This window comes from Bombus pascuorum, chromosome 14 (genome assembly GCF_905332965.1).
Source record: "Bombus pascuorum chromosome 14, iyBomPasc1.1, whole genome shotgun sequence".
NCBI lineage: Eukaryota > Metazoa > Arthropoda > Insecta > Hymenoptera > Apidae > Bombus > Bombus pascuorum.
Genome location: NC_083501.1, coordinates 1,094,964 through 1,113,390, shown reverse-complemented (window position 1 = coordinate 1,113,390; position 18,427 = coordinate 1,094,964). Strand labels below are relative to the sequence as shown.

The 18,427-nt window shown below is 43.1% G+C and overlaps 1 protein-coding gene across 1 annotated transcript in view; it reads left to right on the top strand.

The window, feature by feature from the left end:
• Positions 1 to 8,426, top strand: part of LOC132914166 (cytoplasmic polyadenylation element-binding protein 2) — a 59,441-nt gene extending 51,015 nt beyond the window's left edge. The window contains exon 9 of the mRNA XM_060973026.1: positions 162 to 8,426. Coding sequence (XP_060829009.1) covers positions 162 to 278 — 117 coding nt within the window. The 3' untranslated portion in view covers positions 279 to 8,426. The remainder of the gene's footprint in view (positions 1 to 161) is intronic.
• Positions 8,427 to 18,427: the final 10,001 nt, after the last annotated feature.

Genomic DNA, 18,427 nt, shown 5'->3' with positions numbered 1-18,427 from the left:
AACCACGACAACGACGACGACAGCGTCAACGACAGCGACGATGACAACGACGGCGAAAGCGAAAACTACGAATTGACGAGAGCAGCAACCTACGAAGCCCCTGACGAAAAAACTGAAAGCAACGGCGCCGAAACGCGCATTCTCATTTGTTGTTGTTGCAGTACTATTGCGAGCACTGCTGGGCGACGATTCACTCGCGACCAGGTCGCGAGTTCCACAAGCCGTTGGTGAAGGAGGGTGCGGATCGACCTCGAGCCGTGCCGTACCGCTGGTGTTAACCCCAGCTGCGTTGTCCCTAATTATCTCGCAACCCTAGCTAATTAACTACCACTTCTACGTACCAACTTCTCCTCCCCCCCCCCCTACGAGAACCTTCTACCGCCCGCCGCCACCCACCCTTCCATTCATTCAAACTCCCCCGGCCCGTCCGACACTTTGTCTCACCCTTGCTCACATACCTACCTGCATCGAAACACAGCCCGAAAACCGTTATTATCGCTACTACCCACTGATCGTCGGTACTATCGCTATTCTACTACTATCGCTATTATCGCTATTGCTATTACCGCTCTATCGCAATCACCACCATTACTATTCCACTATGAGTTACCTTTGCTCTGCTATCCACCGCTACATGGACGTGTTTACCGGTTACACGGCGGACAAATCAGTCGCCTTCGCCACCGTCACGGCCAATACTACCACCACACATCCACTACCACCACCACCACCACCACCACCACCACCACCACTACCACCACCACCACCACCGCCGCCGCCGTCACCACCGCCGCCGCCGCCGTCGCCGCCATCGTCTTCTGCCAGCCGATGCGTCTCGACGTTACCTTCTCGCACCGACGACCACTTCGATCTTTCATCTCCGAGTTTGTATGTGTGACACTCGGCGCACCAACCAATTCACCACGAGGAAACGGTTTAGCAGCGGAGGAGGAAGACTCGTCGACGATTCGTCGGTGCGTCGGTAATACACAGAGTGCTGCGCGCTAGTTCCGCTTTATAACAAACGTACGAGTCGAGGCCAAGAAGGAACAACGGACCGTCGCCCTAAACGCCTTTCGTCCGACCGAGATGGAACATGCGTTAGTTACCGATATCGATATCGACACACACACACATATATATATATATACATACACAAATACATATGTATATATATATATATATATATATACACATATATAAGTTACGAATGTGCGTAGACGGTTATAATTAAAAGCTCTCTCGTACGAAGCACGCGTTGGACGCGTCCGACGAGAGGTTTTAATCGTGGTTCGCGCTCGCGGATCGTCTCTTCCCATTACCGAATGTCAGACGGGAAGATTCGTTCCAGGTGTTCCTCTTCCTCTCCTTTTGCCTGTTCGCTCGTTCCTTTTCTCGTAGCGCGTCGGCCGAACACGGACGACGGATCTCCTCGTCGATCGATCGCGCGTCGGACAGAAGCGCGGAAGCTACCACGAGGAACGTCGTTCTCCGTTGTCCGCCGATTGTCTATCCGTTTTTCGCGAGCCGCTCGGACGAAACGAAATCTTTCGAGCGACGAACGCGCGCTATCCTCCTCGTTGACTTCTTTCTCCTCCTTCTTCTACTTCTACTTGCTTCACCTCCTCCTTTTGCGATCTCGCTTGTTCTTTCTCGTCGAACAGGCCAAGGCAACGAAAGGAAATCGGAGAACGAGAGGAACGGAGCGCCGTACCGGGGCAATCGTCCCTTTCTTTCGTCGAGCGTTCTGTGCCACCTCGAGACATCGATCGAGGCAGAATCGAGCGTCGATCGAGGTAGCCAAACGGCAGCTTGCCCTCTCCTCGATGGAAGGACGCGGCCGTCGCTTCGAACCTGACCCGAGCGGTGTACGGAAATATATAAGGAACGTACACGAGTGTGAACGTGAATCGAAACGGTAAGAGGTGATAGCGAGTACCTGATTCGACGTGAAACCGCGAGGATTAAGATTGATGGAACGCGAGCACGAGAGAGCAAAAGATTGAGACGAAAGCGAGTAAAGGAAACGATTGGAAAGAATCGGAAGAAGCGTGCATGCCTGTGTGAATGAACGAGGAAGAGGAGATGCGGATGGAAAGATGAGACGGCAGAGCGACGCAAAGAGTTAGAAAATGGTCGATACTCGCGAGCTGGTAGATAAACGCGGAAGAGTGATATAAATATAAAGACGCAAACGTTTAAAAAATGAGCCATTCGCGTTGGACGTTGAATAGGTAATGAAAAACCAACCACGCTTCGAATCGCTGTGTGTCGGATAATTATCTGTATCACACGGTCTTTAGCTTTTAAGAACTTATTAAATGTTACATAGGTGCGTTATATATATATATATATGTATATATATGTATATATATATGTATATATATGTATATATACGTTATATATCTGTATGTATATATAACATACATATATATACACATGCGTTTCCCGCGTGAAAAACGTGACGTTGCGCTCGTAGACAAAATATTTGAGTAAAATAAACGATTTTTTACTAATTAACTTATTTGAATGCAAGAAGTAAGTAGGAAAAAGTATCATGGGATAGAAAATAGAGGAATAACCGAAAGAAAGTGAAACGGAAGGAGGTGAGATAATATGCCGAGAGTCAATGGAAGCAAGAACGAAAGTGTAAGAAAAAGAATAGAATGCGTGCGCGTTTGCCTGAGAGTGTGCGTGCGTGCGTGAAGGAGAGATTGTGAAAAAGAGAGGAAATAAGAAGAAGGAGGAGGAAGGATAAACCAAGAAGAAGGAAGAAGGGGGCTTAGGAGAGCAAAGTAGAGAAATGGAATTCGAAACGGACGTTGAAAAGACGATAGTCCAATTTACTTAACGCACGATCGCGCGTTGAGTTTGCTTAACCGTACCAGATCCTCAGCCAATACACGAAACCTTAACCGAGCGACCCTTCCAAAAATGTCTTGAAACGACGGGGAGGAAAGAAAACGCGATGGTACGAGGCTTAACCGTAACGATCGTACCGGGACAGTCTGTTACTCATTTTCAAGGAAATTAAATAGAGTACAAAACGAACGGTCGCGTCGGCACTCGAAAGTCAAGGAAGGAAAAAGCATCGAAGCGGGCGTAACACCGAGATAATCGAGAGAGCGAAGAAACGGGAGATCTCTCGCGATCGAGACGCGTCGCGGGACTAATCTCGGCCGTGAATCCGGAAACGATCCTCAAACCTGGTGTTGGAACGTGAACGATTCTACGTACCTGGGCCTCCGCGTTTCTTTTTTTCCAACAACGAGCGGCGAACGTCTCTCCACTGGATCAGTGTATTTGGAGTAAGTCGATCTCGCGAATATACGGTAACGCTCCTTTCCATGGAGGACACACACGCGGAATCGCGCACACACATATACATAAACACACACACACATAAACACGTACGCAATTACAATTTTCTTGACGGGGAAGAGACGTAGCGATCGAGCTCCTAGCAAATTACTCTTCATACGTCCGATATATAGGAGATGCGAAGGAAACGCGCGCAAGGATCGACGTTGTTTTCGCGCGAACGAACGCTAAATCGATAGGATAAAATACGAAGAAAACTGCACGGGTTTCTGCTGTGTAGATGACCGATCCTTCTTGTACCGATACGATCCGCGTTGAACGCCTGTCGCGATGCACGTTTTCTCGATCCTAACGAATTTCTTCGCTCGATGTATATAATCAAACGCAATGATGCGATCGACGTAGTTCAAATGAAATCTCATCTCGACGGAGACGCGTTATTATAAGTTTTATTCTTCGAAGGAGGAACAGAGGACTTTTCTCGGTGGTAATTGCCAGCGTGTCGCTTCCGACCGTGGCCCGTTGCCACGCGTTAACTTTCGTCCGACGTCCTGCCCGCAGCTTTCATTTTCTTCTCGATGAATGGATACGAAGCAGTCGGTAGTTGGATAAAGTTGGCGGACGAAACATTGACGCGAATTTCGGACAAGTACGCAACGGTGGAAACGACACGGATGGTTATCAGTATGCAACGTTATGTGTTCCGCTTAATAGATGGTCGTTTTATACGTAGCAGCACCGTCAGTTGAAACCATAAGCTCGTAGATTAACCTCGCACGACGAGTATCTTTAACGACACGTTTTCCCGTGTTACGCATTCGTAAGAAAAAGATGTACACGACACACAGACACACGCGCACGTACACGTAGGCACATACATACGCGTACACGCATACCTACGATATCACAAATGTAGTCATCCGGGAACGAATCGATAAAAATTAATCGTGGATTAACCGATGCGTACCTTGGCGTACGTTTAGTAACAAGGAATGAATAAACAAAAGTAATTTCCACATCTATATATACATATATATATTTACATATATATTTATTTTTTTGGTACTCTTTTTGTATATACGTGTCGCCATAGATTAGGTGACGTCTAGGATCCACACGAGGTACGAAATATCCGCGTGAGAGAACAGAGCGAAAACCAGGGACGAGAGAAACAGCGTACGAGAGAGTGCGAGCAAGAAAACGAGAAACAGAATGAAAAATCGATTGTCTGTACACACGTGTGTATGTATGCGTGATAGAAAGAAGAAAAGTGCATGAAAGAGAGAGAAAGAGAGAGAGAGAGAGAGGGAGAGAGAAAGCGAGAGACAGAGAGAGAGAGAGAGAGAGAGAGAAAGAGGGTGGGAAAGGCTGGAGAAACGAGCCACGTTAACGACGATCATCTCCGTCCCTTCGTTCACACGAATTATCCACGGTGCTCGCATACACGCGACTTAACTCAACATCGAATCTTGTAAACCGATCGGCTATTACATTAACGTAGGAAAATATTCGTGGCGAGCATTCGTGTTTTACGTTTATCGATCTCGTTTGGTAAAACGTTTGGTAAAAATATACAAAAGGTATTTCGACCGTGTGGTAGATCGGGTCGACTGGCAAGATAGTTGCGATCGAAGCGAACGGACGCGTTTGTTAACATCGTTGGAGCCACGCGGAGAACCTTGTCGAGGTCTAAAAAAAGCCAAGTGAGATTTTTGTGAACGAAGGGGCGCGGCGTGTGAACGGCGAGTAGGAAGGAAGGAAGGAGAGAAAATGGGGGGCGAAACAAAAGGACAAAGGAAGGGAAGAGCATTTAGTTAGCGTAATTTTGTCGACGCTCGGCACCGTTCTCGCGTGGACGAGGAGCGATGAAACGCGGCGACTCACGCGATTAGGAAAGCAAGCGCTGCGATTCACGCGTCTCGGCAGCGTCGCTATCTCACGGATAAATTTATTAAAAACGCATATACCAAACGCAGCGTATAAGCGTGCATATATGACGCGGTGCATCGAGATGGTTTTCCAATTGCTTCGAAGATAACGAGAAACGTTCCGACTCGACGATTCGCTTGTCCGCCGATTCTGACGCGCGGTGAAAGGCCCGCGGAAGAACACGTTGTCGCGTCTCCTCCGTTTGTTCCTTGACCTTAGATCGCAGCGCGGTTCGAGAAAACACGCGTGGAATTCGTTTATTTTCGTTGATCGGTAACGATCGTGACGCTGCCTTTCGTTTATCACCGCGTACACCATGCGTATTGTTTCCACGAAAGATCGAAAGTTCGTTCGGGGATGAAAGTTGGGAACGAGACGTCGGCCGCGCGCGTCTCCGTACGCGTCGAGATTCGGTCGTAAATCGATGGCAGAGACGGGAGAGAGGGCTGGCGAAGAATTTTCGAGAGATACCGTTAACGACGGCTTCGAAGGAATCGGAAAACCTTTGATCGCGATAACGCGGCTACGAAGCTACCGCGGCTCATATATATATATACTAGGTGAAAATTTGCATCCCGTAAACGAGCACGAAACGATACGCGTTCGAAAACGATTTCGCGCGCGACTCCGAGCTCGTACACACCGACACACGAAAACGAGACCAACTCTTAGACACGCGATCTCGTTCGTGCACGGACACGTTCTCCCCACTAATCGATCGATATAATCGTAGTGAAACTTATCTAGGTACCAATTCACCTAAATCAATTGATAATTAAAACAAAGTATATATATATATATATTCATATACATATGATATATATATTAATATATATTATATAGAAAGTAGTATTGTTCCGATACTCGACAGCGAGCCGAGTATTTGGGCGAGAATCGAGATCGAGGTTTTTCTAGACAAATTTTTCTAATCGTTAACGAATGCGCGGCGTTCCGCCGTTGAATCGAGCGGAACGTCTCCTTCTATCGATACACTCGCGTTATCATGCCCCGTAAACAAAGATCTCGGCTCGTTCGCGCGTTTATCACGCCACGAACGACCGAAACGAACGACCGGTATCCGTGCCAGAACTATCGCGCGATCTCGACTAAACGAATTTCTTCTTCTTCGAGCGTTTTTTGCGTTCACCTGTGTTCTGACACGGATCGTACCGATTTCCCTGCTCGCGCGCACGCGCGCGTGCGCGTACACTCTTACACAGACAGACAGACAGACAGACAGACACACGCGAGAACGTACGTGCGCGTTTTTCGTACGCGGAACTCCAGTCACTTTTCCTCGGACGAAAACGTTCCGGCGGAATACGAAGTACTCGAAACAATGACCTTATCGGACGTTTCAACGGCACGTTCGCTTATCGATCGTTCGCAAATCAATGTCCAATTTCGAAATTTCCGTGCCTAGGTAGGTAATCGATATCGATGAAAGATTCGTTTTGTTTCGCGCTCGATCAACGAACCGCGAACGGTTGCTCTGTGCGCACTCGATGCTTAGATTAATTAGAAAATTTTAGTTGACCGTGAACCGTTATCGAGGATGTTCCCGATATACGAATTGAGCAGCGTTTAGGTAAAATTATTTCGCGAATGTTGTCGAGATTCCACGCGTAGCGGATAAGTGACATATCACTTTCGAGCACGATCGACGCGATACGGGTTATTTACGCGCGACTCGACGAATTTACGTTTCTCTGCTAGTCGGCAAGTTGTGAGAAAACGAGAGTTGACGACCCGCGAATCACGAAAATCCGACGAACTCGCCGCTTAACGTCGTCAGGCGTACGAACACCGCGCGCGACTCCTGCGTCGTTGAAAACAGGGGCTGAAGCCGCGAGAAAGTATGGATAAAGGGAATAACCGCGACTCTGTAGTCGCCTATAGCGAAACTTTATACGTACGAACGTGCACGCGTACACACGATGCATGTACATGCAATCAACGCAAATCCGCAGGCAATGGTACGCTAAGAATTTAAAGCAAAGAAGAGAAAAATAATAACGATGACGATTGATAATAATAATAATAATAATAATAATAATATTAATAATAATATTAATAATATTAATAATAATAATAATAATAATAATAATGATAAGCTACATTTCGCAGCAAAGTTATTGTTTGAGAAAATCGCCCTTAAGAAAAAAAAAAAGTAACAACTACAACAACTACAAGAATAACAAACAATATGTTAGGTATGATTCTTCACCTCCTTTGTAATATGTGTGATAAAGCATAATATATAATATAATGACAATTATATATATATATATATATATAAAATTATATAATATATATAACATATATATATATATATATATATACGTGTGTGTGTGTGTATACATATACGTAGATATGTATAAACGCGTGTTTACATGTATATACATATTTGTGTATGTATATATATATATATATACATATATGTGTGTGTGTACATGTAGGTACAGGATATAAAATACTAATATATAATTGATAATAACGATCGAAATATTTAATATATTCTGATGGACTTGAAAAAAAGAAAAGATAATGGATGTAAACTTGAAATATAGATGTTGATTGCGCGACACGACAGTAGCGGAATTCAAGGAGAACGGATAGGAAAATTGTGGAGCGTGGAAACGCGTCGAGAAGGGGAGAAGCGGAAGTTTCGAATAACGAAAGAAATCGCGATGCCGACCGAACGATGCTTGCATAAGCAGAGGCGCGACGTAACGCGTACACTGTCGTTCGTGTAATGCGCACGAGTGATTCAAAAACGTATGGGTTACGAAACAGGATGGGAAAAGCGAAAAAAGAAGGAAGGATGAACATTTTGGGGGAACGAGTAACAATGGTAGTCACTTACGATAGATTTGTATTTTTCAGTGTTGAAAAGTTTTTTATACCGCTGTTATATTCTTGTCTAAATATCTTAGTTCGGAGAAAATGCGAGAGACGATGATTGCGTCTTAGCTTGCATGAAATTATATAGGTGCGTCCGAATACACCGAATACGTGTGTGTGTATGTGAGAAAAAGAGAGAGAGAGAGAGAGAGAGAGAGAGAGAATGAGAGAGAAAGGAGGTTTTAGCGAAGGAAAGGAACGAAAGAAACGGAACGAATGAAATGGCTTGGATAGCGGTAACGGAGAGAGGAGACGAGAGAGAGTGCGCGTGAGGAAGAGAAAGAGAGAAAGAGAAGCGAAAGTCGAACGAGCAATCGGAAAAGCACGAACATCGTGTATAACGTAAGCTCCAAAAGAGGAGGACACGATGTACTCGCCACGAATCGACCCTCGAGATTTTATTTTCAACGCGTTTTACCACGATGCGTTCAAAGTTGCACTCGATAAATGTCGAATGGAACCGGTGCAACGACGTTTCGTTGTCGTCGTCGCGATCAAGCGCGGAACGATCTCTAGCTTGATTCGATCGTCTTACAATCGATTATTCGCGAGAGAAAAGTCGACGATGAGAGAGAGAGAGAGAGAGAGAGAGAGATAGGGTGAGATTGTTATAAACGGGGATGAGACGGGAAAGGTGTAGAAGCGTCGTGAGTCTCGGTGATCCTTGACGAGTGGTCGTTTGTCCAAGAAAGAAAAGACGTTCACGCTTTCGAGACTCGCTCTGCGTAAACCCCGAGAACACGAGCGAACCGACGACGATTAATGGCGGAAAAGCGAGATTGTAGCGAGCGCGAGATACCAGGCACGAAACACGAAGCGCCAGACGCGATCGACCATGTCGATCCTACCTCTAGTTAGCTCCTGATATGCTCGAGCAATCCTATTTCTATCTACCATTTTCCACGTACAATTTTATCGATCGATTTATATTTTTTTAAGCGTTACGATTTTTATCGCTCTCGTATTGTATAGATCGCGTTCGAACGACTAGCGTTCGTTTAGAGGCAATTCGCAAATCTTATTTTTCTCGTTTAATCTGTGTTCTTGCTGGACTTCCCGCCCACGCTCCTGTTCATCGCGTTGTTCTTTCTACGCGCGTCTTTTCTTCTTTTTTTTTTTTTTTTTCTTTTTTTTAACTCGAGCCATACCTCGCAGATAAAACGCGCACGATCGAAGGCGACGGACCGCGGAAAGTTCGCGCGCCCACGAAACGATTTTCCCTTCTTCGAATTCGCGAACGAGTGATCAAGTACGTGGACGAACGCGAACCCTCCGTTAAACCGTTGCGCGGTCTTTTGCTCCGCGCGAAAACGCATCATCTTTCGTACCTTCGTATTTTGTTCGTTTTCTTTTTTCCTTCTTTTCGAAGTCCTACGAAAGGCAAGCGATCGTTCAGTCGCCTTTCCTTTCATCGTTCTCCAAATTTCTCTATTTTTGTTACATACGATATACGTTCACTACGAAACGCATTACTACTAGTTGATAATGTTTTTAACGCAATCAATATAGTCGCTGTTATTTTTGCAATTGTCATTATCGTCATTACTATTATTCGATTACTAATTATCATTACCTTTATTATTATTACTATTATTAGCACTATTACCATTATTATTATTACGATTATTATTATCGCTGCTGCTAATGCTGCTGCTACTACTACTATTACTACTACTATAATTATTATTATTATTACGAAGACGGTAATGATTATTATTATTATTACTACCATTACTATTACTATTACTGCTATTTCTATTGCTACGTCTGTTACTACTATTACTACTACTACTACTACTACTACTACTACTACTGCTACTACTACCACTACCACTACCACTACTACTACTACTACTACTATTACTACCACTGCTACTACTACTACTACTGCTACTGTTACCGTTACTACCACCACCACTATTACTGCTACTATTACTACTACTACTACTACCGCTGCTGCTGCTGCTGCTACTACTACTACTACTACTACTACTACTACTACTACTATTACTATTACTATTACTACTTCTAGTAGTACTATTACTCTTACTATTACTATTACTACTTCTACTACCACTACTACTATTAGAGTGTCTACTGTAGATGTACGCATATATCTGCATGTACCAAAGAACAGTTGAACATATTTGTACATCTGATGTATACATGGACATGTGCACGTTGGGAAATGTACAGATCGGCACGCGTACAGAGAACAAAAGCCGGTAAAAGAGTACTTTGGATGCGAAAACCGAAGCGCAACGATAAATGAGAAACTCGAGTCTCGTTAAAGCTGGGATATATCCTGTAAGCGTCGGACTTAAATGCGATCCGTAGATCGTTTAGAAGTAACGTTCTTGGAATAATTGCTTGTAATATATTCAAGCATCGCGCATCGATAGAGATCTCTGTCCAAGCAAAAGTGACCGAACCCGTTGGTCTGACGCCGATAAGGAATTACATCTTCGCGCGTTGCCTTCGATACGTAAAATCGTATCGCGATCTCGGGTCAGCAACGCGATAGCGAATCGTCGAACAATGTCCGCAACGCGTCAGCTTCGACCGGTCGAAGGATCCTCCGAACGGACGATCATCGCTGCGATCCATTCTTTGATCCTCGAGATACGTTCTATGATCGATTCTCGCACAGGTATGTTGTCAGCGTAGCTTTCCTTGGAAGAGTGTGGACGGCGTGTCTGACCCGAGGTCGAAGGATCGCATCGCGTCGACAGGCACCAGAGTGTTTGGCGTTGAAAAAAAGACGACCAGATATATAGCCTTTTTCGATAAGAAAGCCGAACATCGTATTCATTGCCACTCTACAGTCGCTCGCCTACAGAATGATTTCTGCTACCCTGTTCCTTGGCAGCCGGATCGTAGCGCGCCATCGATAGATTGTACGGGGCAAAATACGATCGCGTTCGCGGTACGCGTGAACCACGCAGCTACAAACAGTCTGGATGCGTTCAATGGAAATGCGGTACAGCGATAAGTTCAATGTATGTACGTGTATATGTTTAACGGAGACACTTAGAGCGTAAAACGTGATAAGGCTATAAGACAGTATAAGTTTGGAGCTGGGAGCCGTGCAATGTTGTTATCGGACGAATGAAAGCGGACGGGTATAACAGTAGTAAGAATGCGGAAAGAGAGAACGAGAGGGAGTGCGAGAGAAACGAGGAGAGAATAATGGACAAAATGGGAATTTACCAGGAGCGAAAGTTATCGCGGTACCAGAGGAAAGAAGATATTTTTTTATTTTTTTAACGAGATCTTGAAGACGAAAAAGAGATAGAAAGTTTACACGCAAGAAAGAAATAGCAAGGAATGGAGGAACAAAGAGGCAGGCAGATGAAAATCAAGTGACAGAGAGCTTGCGTGTGTGCGTGAGTGTGCTTTTGTGTTCTTTGCTCTGTGTGCGTGTTTATGTTGGTGCGTGTGTTCGAATGATCGGAAACGTATGGGAGAGCGTGCGAGCGAAAGATAGAATGAGAGACGGAGCGCGGAAAATGGAAAATACAGAGCTAAGTGCATCCCAGAGGCGGGCACAGTGCATGCGTTTTTTACGTAGAAATAGAAAGTCTGACTGCTTTTGATTTGTGGAAATTTTTACGGGAAATAGTTAACGTCTCTTAGATATTAAAGAAAAGTTGTTCGAGCAAAAACAAGCTGAAAAAAAGGAAAAACGTTGAGAAAACCACAGAAAAAAAAAAAAAGAAAAGAAAAGGAGAAAAGAAGAAAGGACGAACGAAATTTACAATAGCGGCGACGATGATGAAAAAGAAGAAGATTGAATTTTTTAAATGTCGTTTCGCCTTTGTACGTATCTTTTTATGTACATTTACACGTCGACGTTTGTTTTTTATCGTAAAAATTTCACCATTTGTATTCGTAAGTTATCATATAGGAGACTCCTGTTACTAATACTACTGTTTACTTAAGATAGCCCCTTATTTCCTAGCGTGTAAAACAATGAAAACGCAAATTTCTATATAATTTTGTAATATAATCGATGCCGAGGATACGAATGAAATTAGAGGAAACTTACAAGTGCAACTTAAGTCTTAACTTGAAGTTACCAAGCTGCGAGGTTTTCATACTCTCGAAAGATATAATTTTTTATTAAAGCAATTTTTTGCGGAGCTCGTTTTAATCGATCATCTTTATTTTTTTATATATACCAGTGGTAGTATTTTCTGCCCACCTCTGGGTAAAAACGGCGTACGAACGAATAACAAAAAAAAAAAAAAGTCACGTGACGTCTGTCGTGATGCAAGACGCGATTTTACCCCTTCTTACACTGCATTTCTATTTTTAATAATGTATGCTCTTTCATATTTCGCTGCATCGGGATACGACACGATAGCGTCGCAATAAATAAATCTTTGTCGCGTTTTGTAAATAAATCGTCGAGGGTCGCGTCTTGTATATCGACGGAGGTTTTCTTAGGAAAAATATCGAAGAAAAAAAGGAACAAAAAAAAAAAACGAAAAAGTAACCAAAAAAAAACTAAGAGAAAAGTGATAAAAAAAAAAAAAAAAAAAAGGAGGAGAAAAGGCGAAAGCAAGAATATTACTAGTCAATCCTCGATCCACGAAAGTTGCATGGAAATTACGAAACGAACGAGAAAACGTTTTTTATTTTCGATTCGTAAAAGGAAAAGACTTTCTTTGTATCTCGATCCCTGAATTTTTGATAAAAACCAATAGGTATTATTAACGCGATTTAAATATGTGTCCTACTGATTTAGAGACTATTTACACGATTCGAGAAATCCTTTTTGTACGTTATTTCTACGTTCACCTGTAATTTAACATTGTCCACGTTATTGTAGCGAATAGCGTATTGTATCGTTGTATGGTGATCTTTATTTTTAAACACATTTTTATTATCGTTGGTAACGTTAAGGGTACTTTAGCTCGTCTGTAACCGAGGAAAGTTTTCAAGTACTTTATTATTGTATTTGGATATAGCAACGTTGACTTGGTTTCCCTTATTTCATATTTTTCTGTTTTGTTAATGAATTTCTATTCGTACTACGGTTAAATGCAAATTATGCATACTTCAACGATATTGTTTCGTGTCTGTTATTTTTTTTTTTTTTTCACATTTCACACACTTTTGCATTACGCTTGCCATACACGTACGGTTAAATACACACACAGACACATACACACACACGAATACAGGCACTCTTACACAAAATACGCACATACATACACACGTAGCACATCCTTCTCCCTTGCTTCCTACAAACTCGTCGAACGATTCGAAGCCCGATACAACCGAAGGACCTCGATCGAGTGTACGACAGAAGGTACTCCCGTGGTTACATTCGGTGAAAGTTACGTTTATATATATATATATACTCTGTCGTGTAATTTTTTTACACATATCTATATAAAGTAGACGTTAGTGGCTCGGAACTGGCACGAATCAAATCCACGTTCGACTTTTACGCTACTTTTATTCTAACGGAACGATCTTTCAACGATGAGAAACCGAGAGAGATCTATAAAACACGATCGCAAGTACATTGAACACCGTGTGGTCCTTGGAGAAAAGACAAACGAGGTGGACTTGATTCACCATGCAAGTCGTACGTATACAGGTGTTTTTTATATGTTTCGATGAAAACGAAAGGAGCGAGCGGGATAGAGAGGAGGAGAGCGGAAACAGCGAGAGAAAAAAGGCATAGGAAAATAATAGTTTTATCGTTTGGTTTGTTATAGTATGAAAGTTAACGTTAATGGACGATCGATTCGATCGTGGCTTGCAAAAAGATCGATGTGTCCGACTGAACGAACGACGATCCAAGTGAACAGCGCCTGAGAGGAAATCGCGCTGTACGTCTTAGGATATTGTACACATTACGCTTAACGTAACTTTAAGTAAAGTAACTACGCTTAAGTGAAACAAACCACTTATTACTAATTTGACGGTTGCGCTGGTTCGTCTCTCTATTTTCGCCTGTAGATTTATATAAAATAGTTACACGTTCTCTTTATCGATAGGCAAAGCTCACGGATGAACGAAATGTATCTTCTTTGTCTTTCTATATGATACTTTCTTCCATCGAGAATCTTTTCAATAAAGACCATTCACTCTATGCAATCACGGTCAACGATTTTTTACGCGAAACGTCGACGCAACGAACGATTTTTAGTCTATTTTTTTTCTTTTTTTTTTTTTTTTTTTTTTGGGAAAAATTGCCGGTCGCAGAACGTTGCACCTTCGTCGCTGGACTTGATTCGGTTCAGTTCCCCGAGACTCTGGTAGATTTCGGAACGCTAGCGTTGAGGTAGAACTTCGCTTCGGAAATAATTATTTCGAGAAATCAGAGTGTGAAACCACACGAACGAAGGAACGATCGAAAGTTGTCGTTAGCGAGCTCGTCGCTCGACGAATTTTACCATTCGATGGAAATGCTCGGTGCAAACCGAGCGCGTTCTCGTTTTCCCTTGATCGAATTCGTTCCGCGTATTCCACGTTTTCTCGGATTTTATTACGAACTAACCGATCGTTCGTTAAATATAGGTTCGTCGACTTACGTACGAGTCGACATTTTTGTAGAAATTTCGACGAAAGAGAAAGAGGCAGAACGCGATATCGTAAGGATAAACCGTTCTCTGCGTTCGTATCCCGCCGACACCGTCTCCACAAGTTCGACTAGCATTTTTAATGAAATTTAGTCTCTTTACCTTACTCGAATCGATTTATCGTGTAAGAACCATTCAACTACTTTTAAACGTCGCATTTGTGCGCTAGGTTAGCATTTAAGTATGTCGAAGCAATACTACTATGTGTATGCGATATATTTCTTACGTCGAGAGGTTTAGATCCGACTTTCTTCTCGTTATCGAAAGTGCACGAGATCGAAGTTATTCGAACGAAGAGCCAGCCAGGACTCTTGCTCCGAAACAAGGGAATTCGCGTCGCTGTCTTCTTCTTCTTCTTCTTTTCTCTTTTCTTTTTCTTTATTTTTTCGTTTTCTCGAACGAATCGAGCGTCGCGCGATTTTCTGCAAAATCATCGGAGACGGATATTGGGAAGAGCGTCACTCGCCAAACATAGAGAACGAGAAGACACGATATCCTAAAGCTTAACTCTCCTATCGCGAATCATGTGCACATCTGTTTGTTTTTCCGCGGACACGTGATTACGCGTCGATCGATTCCGGTAAAAGTAAACTGTAGCGCAAACTCACGTCCATCAACGCAAAGGATGTCTCGAATCGAAGCGAAGTTACGAAACTTTCTTTAACCCGATACAAGGTGGGGAGATTTCGCGAGGTGCTAAAAGACAAGATAGATCTCCGTTCTCTTTGTCGCGATTATGTTCGAATTCACGCTGTGATCAGTTCCGCGTAAACTAAACGGAAACGAAGGTTGTACGCGATCGTAGGATCAGATTCGAAAAATTTTCTTCGAATCGTTCGGCTCTCGTTCGAATGGCGAAAATTTGACGAGAGAGAGAGAGAGAGAGCGTGCGTGATATCGTGGGATCGCGATCCATCGTTAGAAAGATCGCGAGACATAATTGTAGCTTAGCCAATACAACGCACGTACACGATAGAATTTATTTTTTTGGTCACAGAGTACCGTTCTAGGTGCGTAAGTATATCGATATACGTTTAGTGCGAACGACGAATAGAGGGATTCGTTGTCAGTGAGGCGAGCGAATGAAATAAAGTGGAGCAGCAAAGCCGAAAACGCGACGAGAAAAAATCGGTCTCGAGACAGAGCGAGAGAGTGAAAGCGAGAGAGACAGAGAGAGAGAGAGATTGCGTGTGTGCGTGTATGTGTGTGTGTGAGAGAGAGAGAGAGAGAGAAGAGAAGAAGAAAGCTTTTTGAGCGAACGTATAATCGCGAAGGATGGAAAAAGAAAGCTCGTGTGTCGTGGGTGCTCTCGGTCTGTACGTATATGCATGTATGCCTGTATACCTGTACACGTGTGTACGTGTGATGCGTGTATATGTGTTTGTGTGTGCGCTCGCATACGTTTAATCGCAATTGATCGCGCGACGAATCGTTGGACGCGAATAAGCACGGGAACGAACGGCGAACACGCGCAACGATCGCGACGATCGCGGCTGGAAGAAGAGGAACGCGCGCGCGTCGTTGATCGGTAATAACGACGGAGTGAGTTCGAGAGAATTGCGAATGTTTCGCGTCGATTCGAGTTAAGGCGAATTCCTTGACTCGTCGAACGATGGATGCACGGAACGACGATCGATTCGATCGGCGAATCGATGAAACCGTATTCTCGAATTCACCCGTGAATGTTCAATGTTACTGGCACTGGTTCGCCTTCGTTTCGCGCGATCCCCTTATTATCGTTAACTAAACTTTCTATATTTCGCGAACACGAATCAACCTTGTCGAGTACGCGGCTCTATGTTCTTTTAAAACTTTGTAGGCCAAGTTTTTAGCGATTTTTAAAGAAAGAAAAAGACGAAAAAAAAAAAGCGAAAAAAATATATATAAGAGAAAAGTGTTATCGCGCGAGACAACTCTTGAACCGAGATACGAGGGACCGCGTGGAACGAGAGGCAATCCTTCCTTTTCTCTTCCGATCGTATATACATGTATATTACGACCGAATCGAACGGTCGTCTAGAATCTAGAGAGTTTAGAGAGGATTTCGGCTGGCTCTCCGTAAGCTTCCTCCGTATTGTTTGGTTCAGAAGGATCGGGACTGTTTGTACTACGTCCACATCGCAAGGTACGGTGTGGTCACTACATATTGTGGCATTAGTAAAATTAAGATCACGTTTAGAAAATGAAGTGGATACACGTGTCGTGCCACGTAGCGAATATTCGATCTGTTGTACTCGTATTTTCATCGTTTGCTTCTTTTTCCATCCGCATCTCTCTTATTCGCTGCTATTCTTCTCTATTCGTAGTGAAACGTTCCTCTATAGGATCCCGTTCCAACGAAACTTTCGACAGAATCGCGTAACGTCCCATAGAACCCAGTGAAATTAAGTTCGATCGATCAAAGTTGAAAATTTCCCTTCCACTCTATTCTCGTATCGAAAATCACCAATCACGACAGATTAATTTCGCGTTGATGCGGGCAAACGACGACGATAGGAGTACAGGAAAACTCACTTTGCGCTGATATACGTGTACATGTATGTAATGTGATCTTTTTGGGAAGAAAACTTAATTAATACGTAAGAATGAAAAGTTGGAAAGATGAAAATTCGGGAAGGTATGCGAGGATCAAGCGTGTATGTACGCGTGCAACAACGTAACTAGTTTGCGAATAATGGATAATTAGCACGCGCCTAAATCATTCCACGAGGCGTTCCCCTCCTATGACTATGGAGGACGAGCGATCGACACTCGTTGGAATCGGCGGCAATTAACAAATAAAAGAAAGAAAGAAAGAAACGAAAAAAAATGGAAAAAAGTGGAAAGAAAGCGTTAAAAAAGCGACGACAAAAAAATGGGAAACACACATACACATACACACGAATAAAAAAAAAAAAAGAACAAAATGTAATATTAGTAGGGAACCGTAATTTTTCATGCTCGTTTCTCGATCACACTACTCTAATTACCCAGATGTAATTTGTACTGTGTAACTATTACTATTTTTATGAATTTTTGTACATTTTTCTAATTATTTTGTATGATAATCCTTAGCGGAAAGAGTGGCGAGTCTGGCACCCAGCATCCCCTAATAGAAATAAAAGTGTTCAAAACGGTGGAGACAGCGTAATCGATATGTTGGAGAGCGAGGAAGAAGAGAAAGGGAGATTTCTAATACGACACGATTACGTTACGCGATTGTACGTGTGCACGAGTGCGAAGACGTTCTTTCTTTTCTTTTTTTACGGGGTTGAATAAGGGTGTCGGAATAGAAAGGATTTCAAATTCGATTTATATAGGAAACAAGTGAAACCAACAGAGGGATTTAATGCGCGTAGATCGTTTCAAAGGAAAGCCACAGTTATTGAATAGCGTAGTCCACCATTTGTCCGTGTAGTTTATCTGCTCGCCTATCTATCTGTCTGCCTGTCTGTCCTTCTGTCTATATCTATGTCCGTCTATCTGTCTATTGTCTATTTATATCTATTTTTCCCGTTTAATTTCACGCACCTTGCCATTAACGAATATCGAAAGTCAGGATATAGATATAAATTAGTTGCGAAGAGCGTTTATTAACCAGATATTTGAATACTGTACAATGTCGAGAAAGCGAGTGCAATTTACGAATGTAAACGTATAATTTAGGAAGAAATAGACAAGCGAGAGGAAATAAT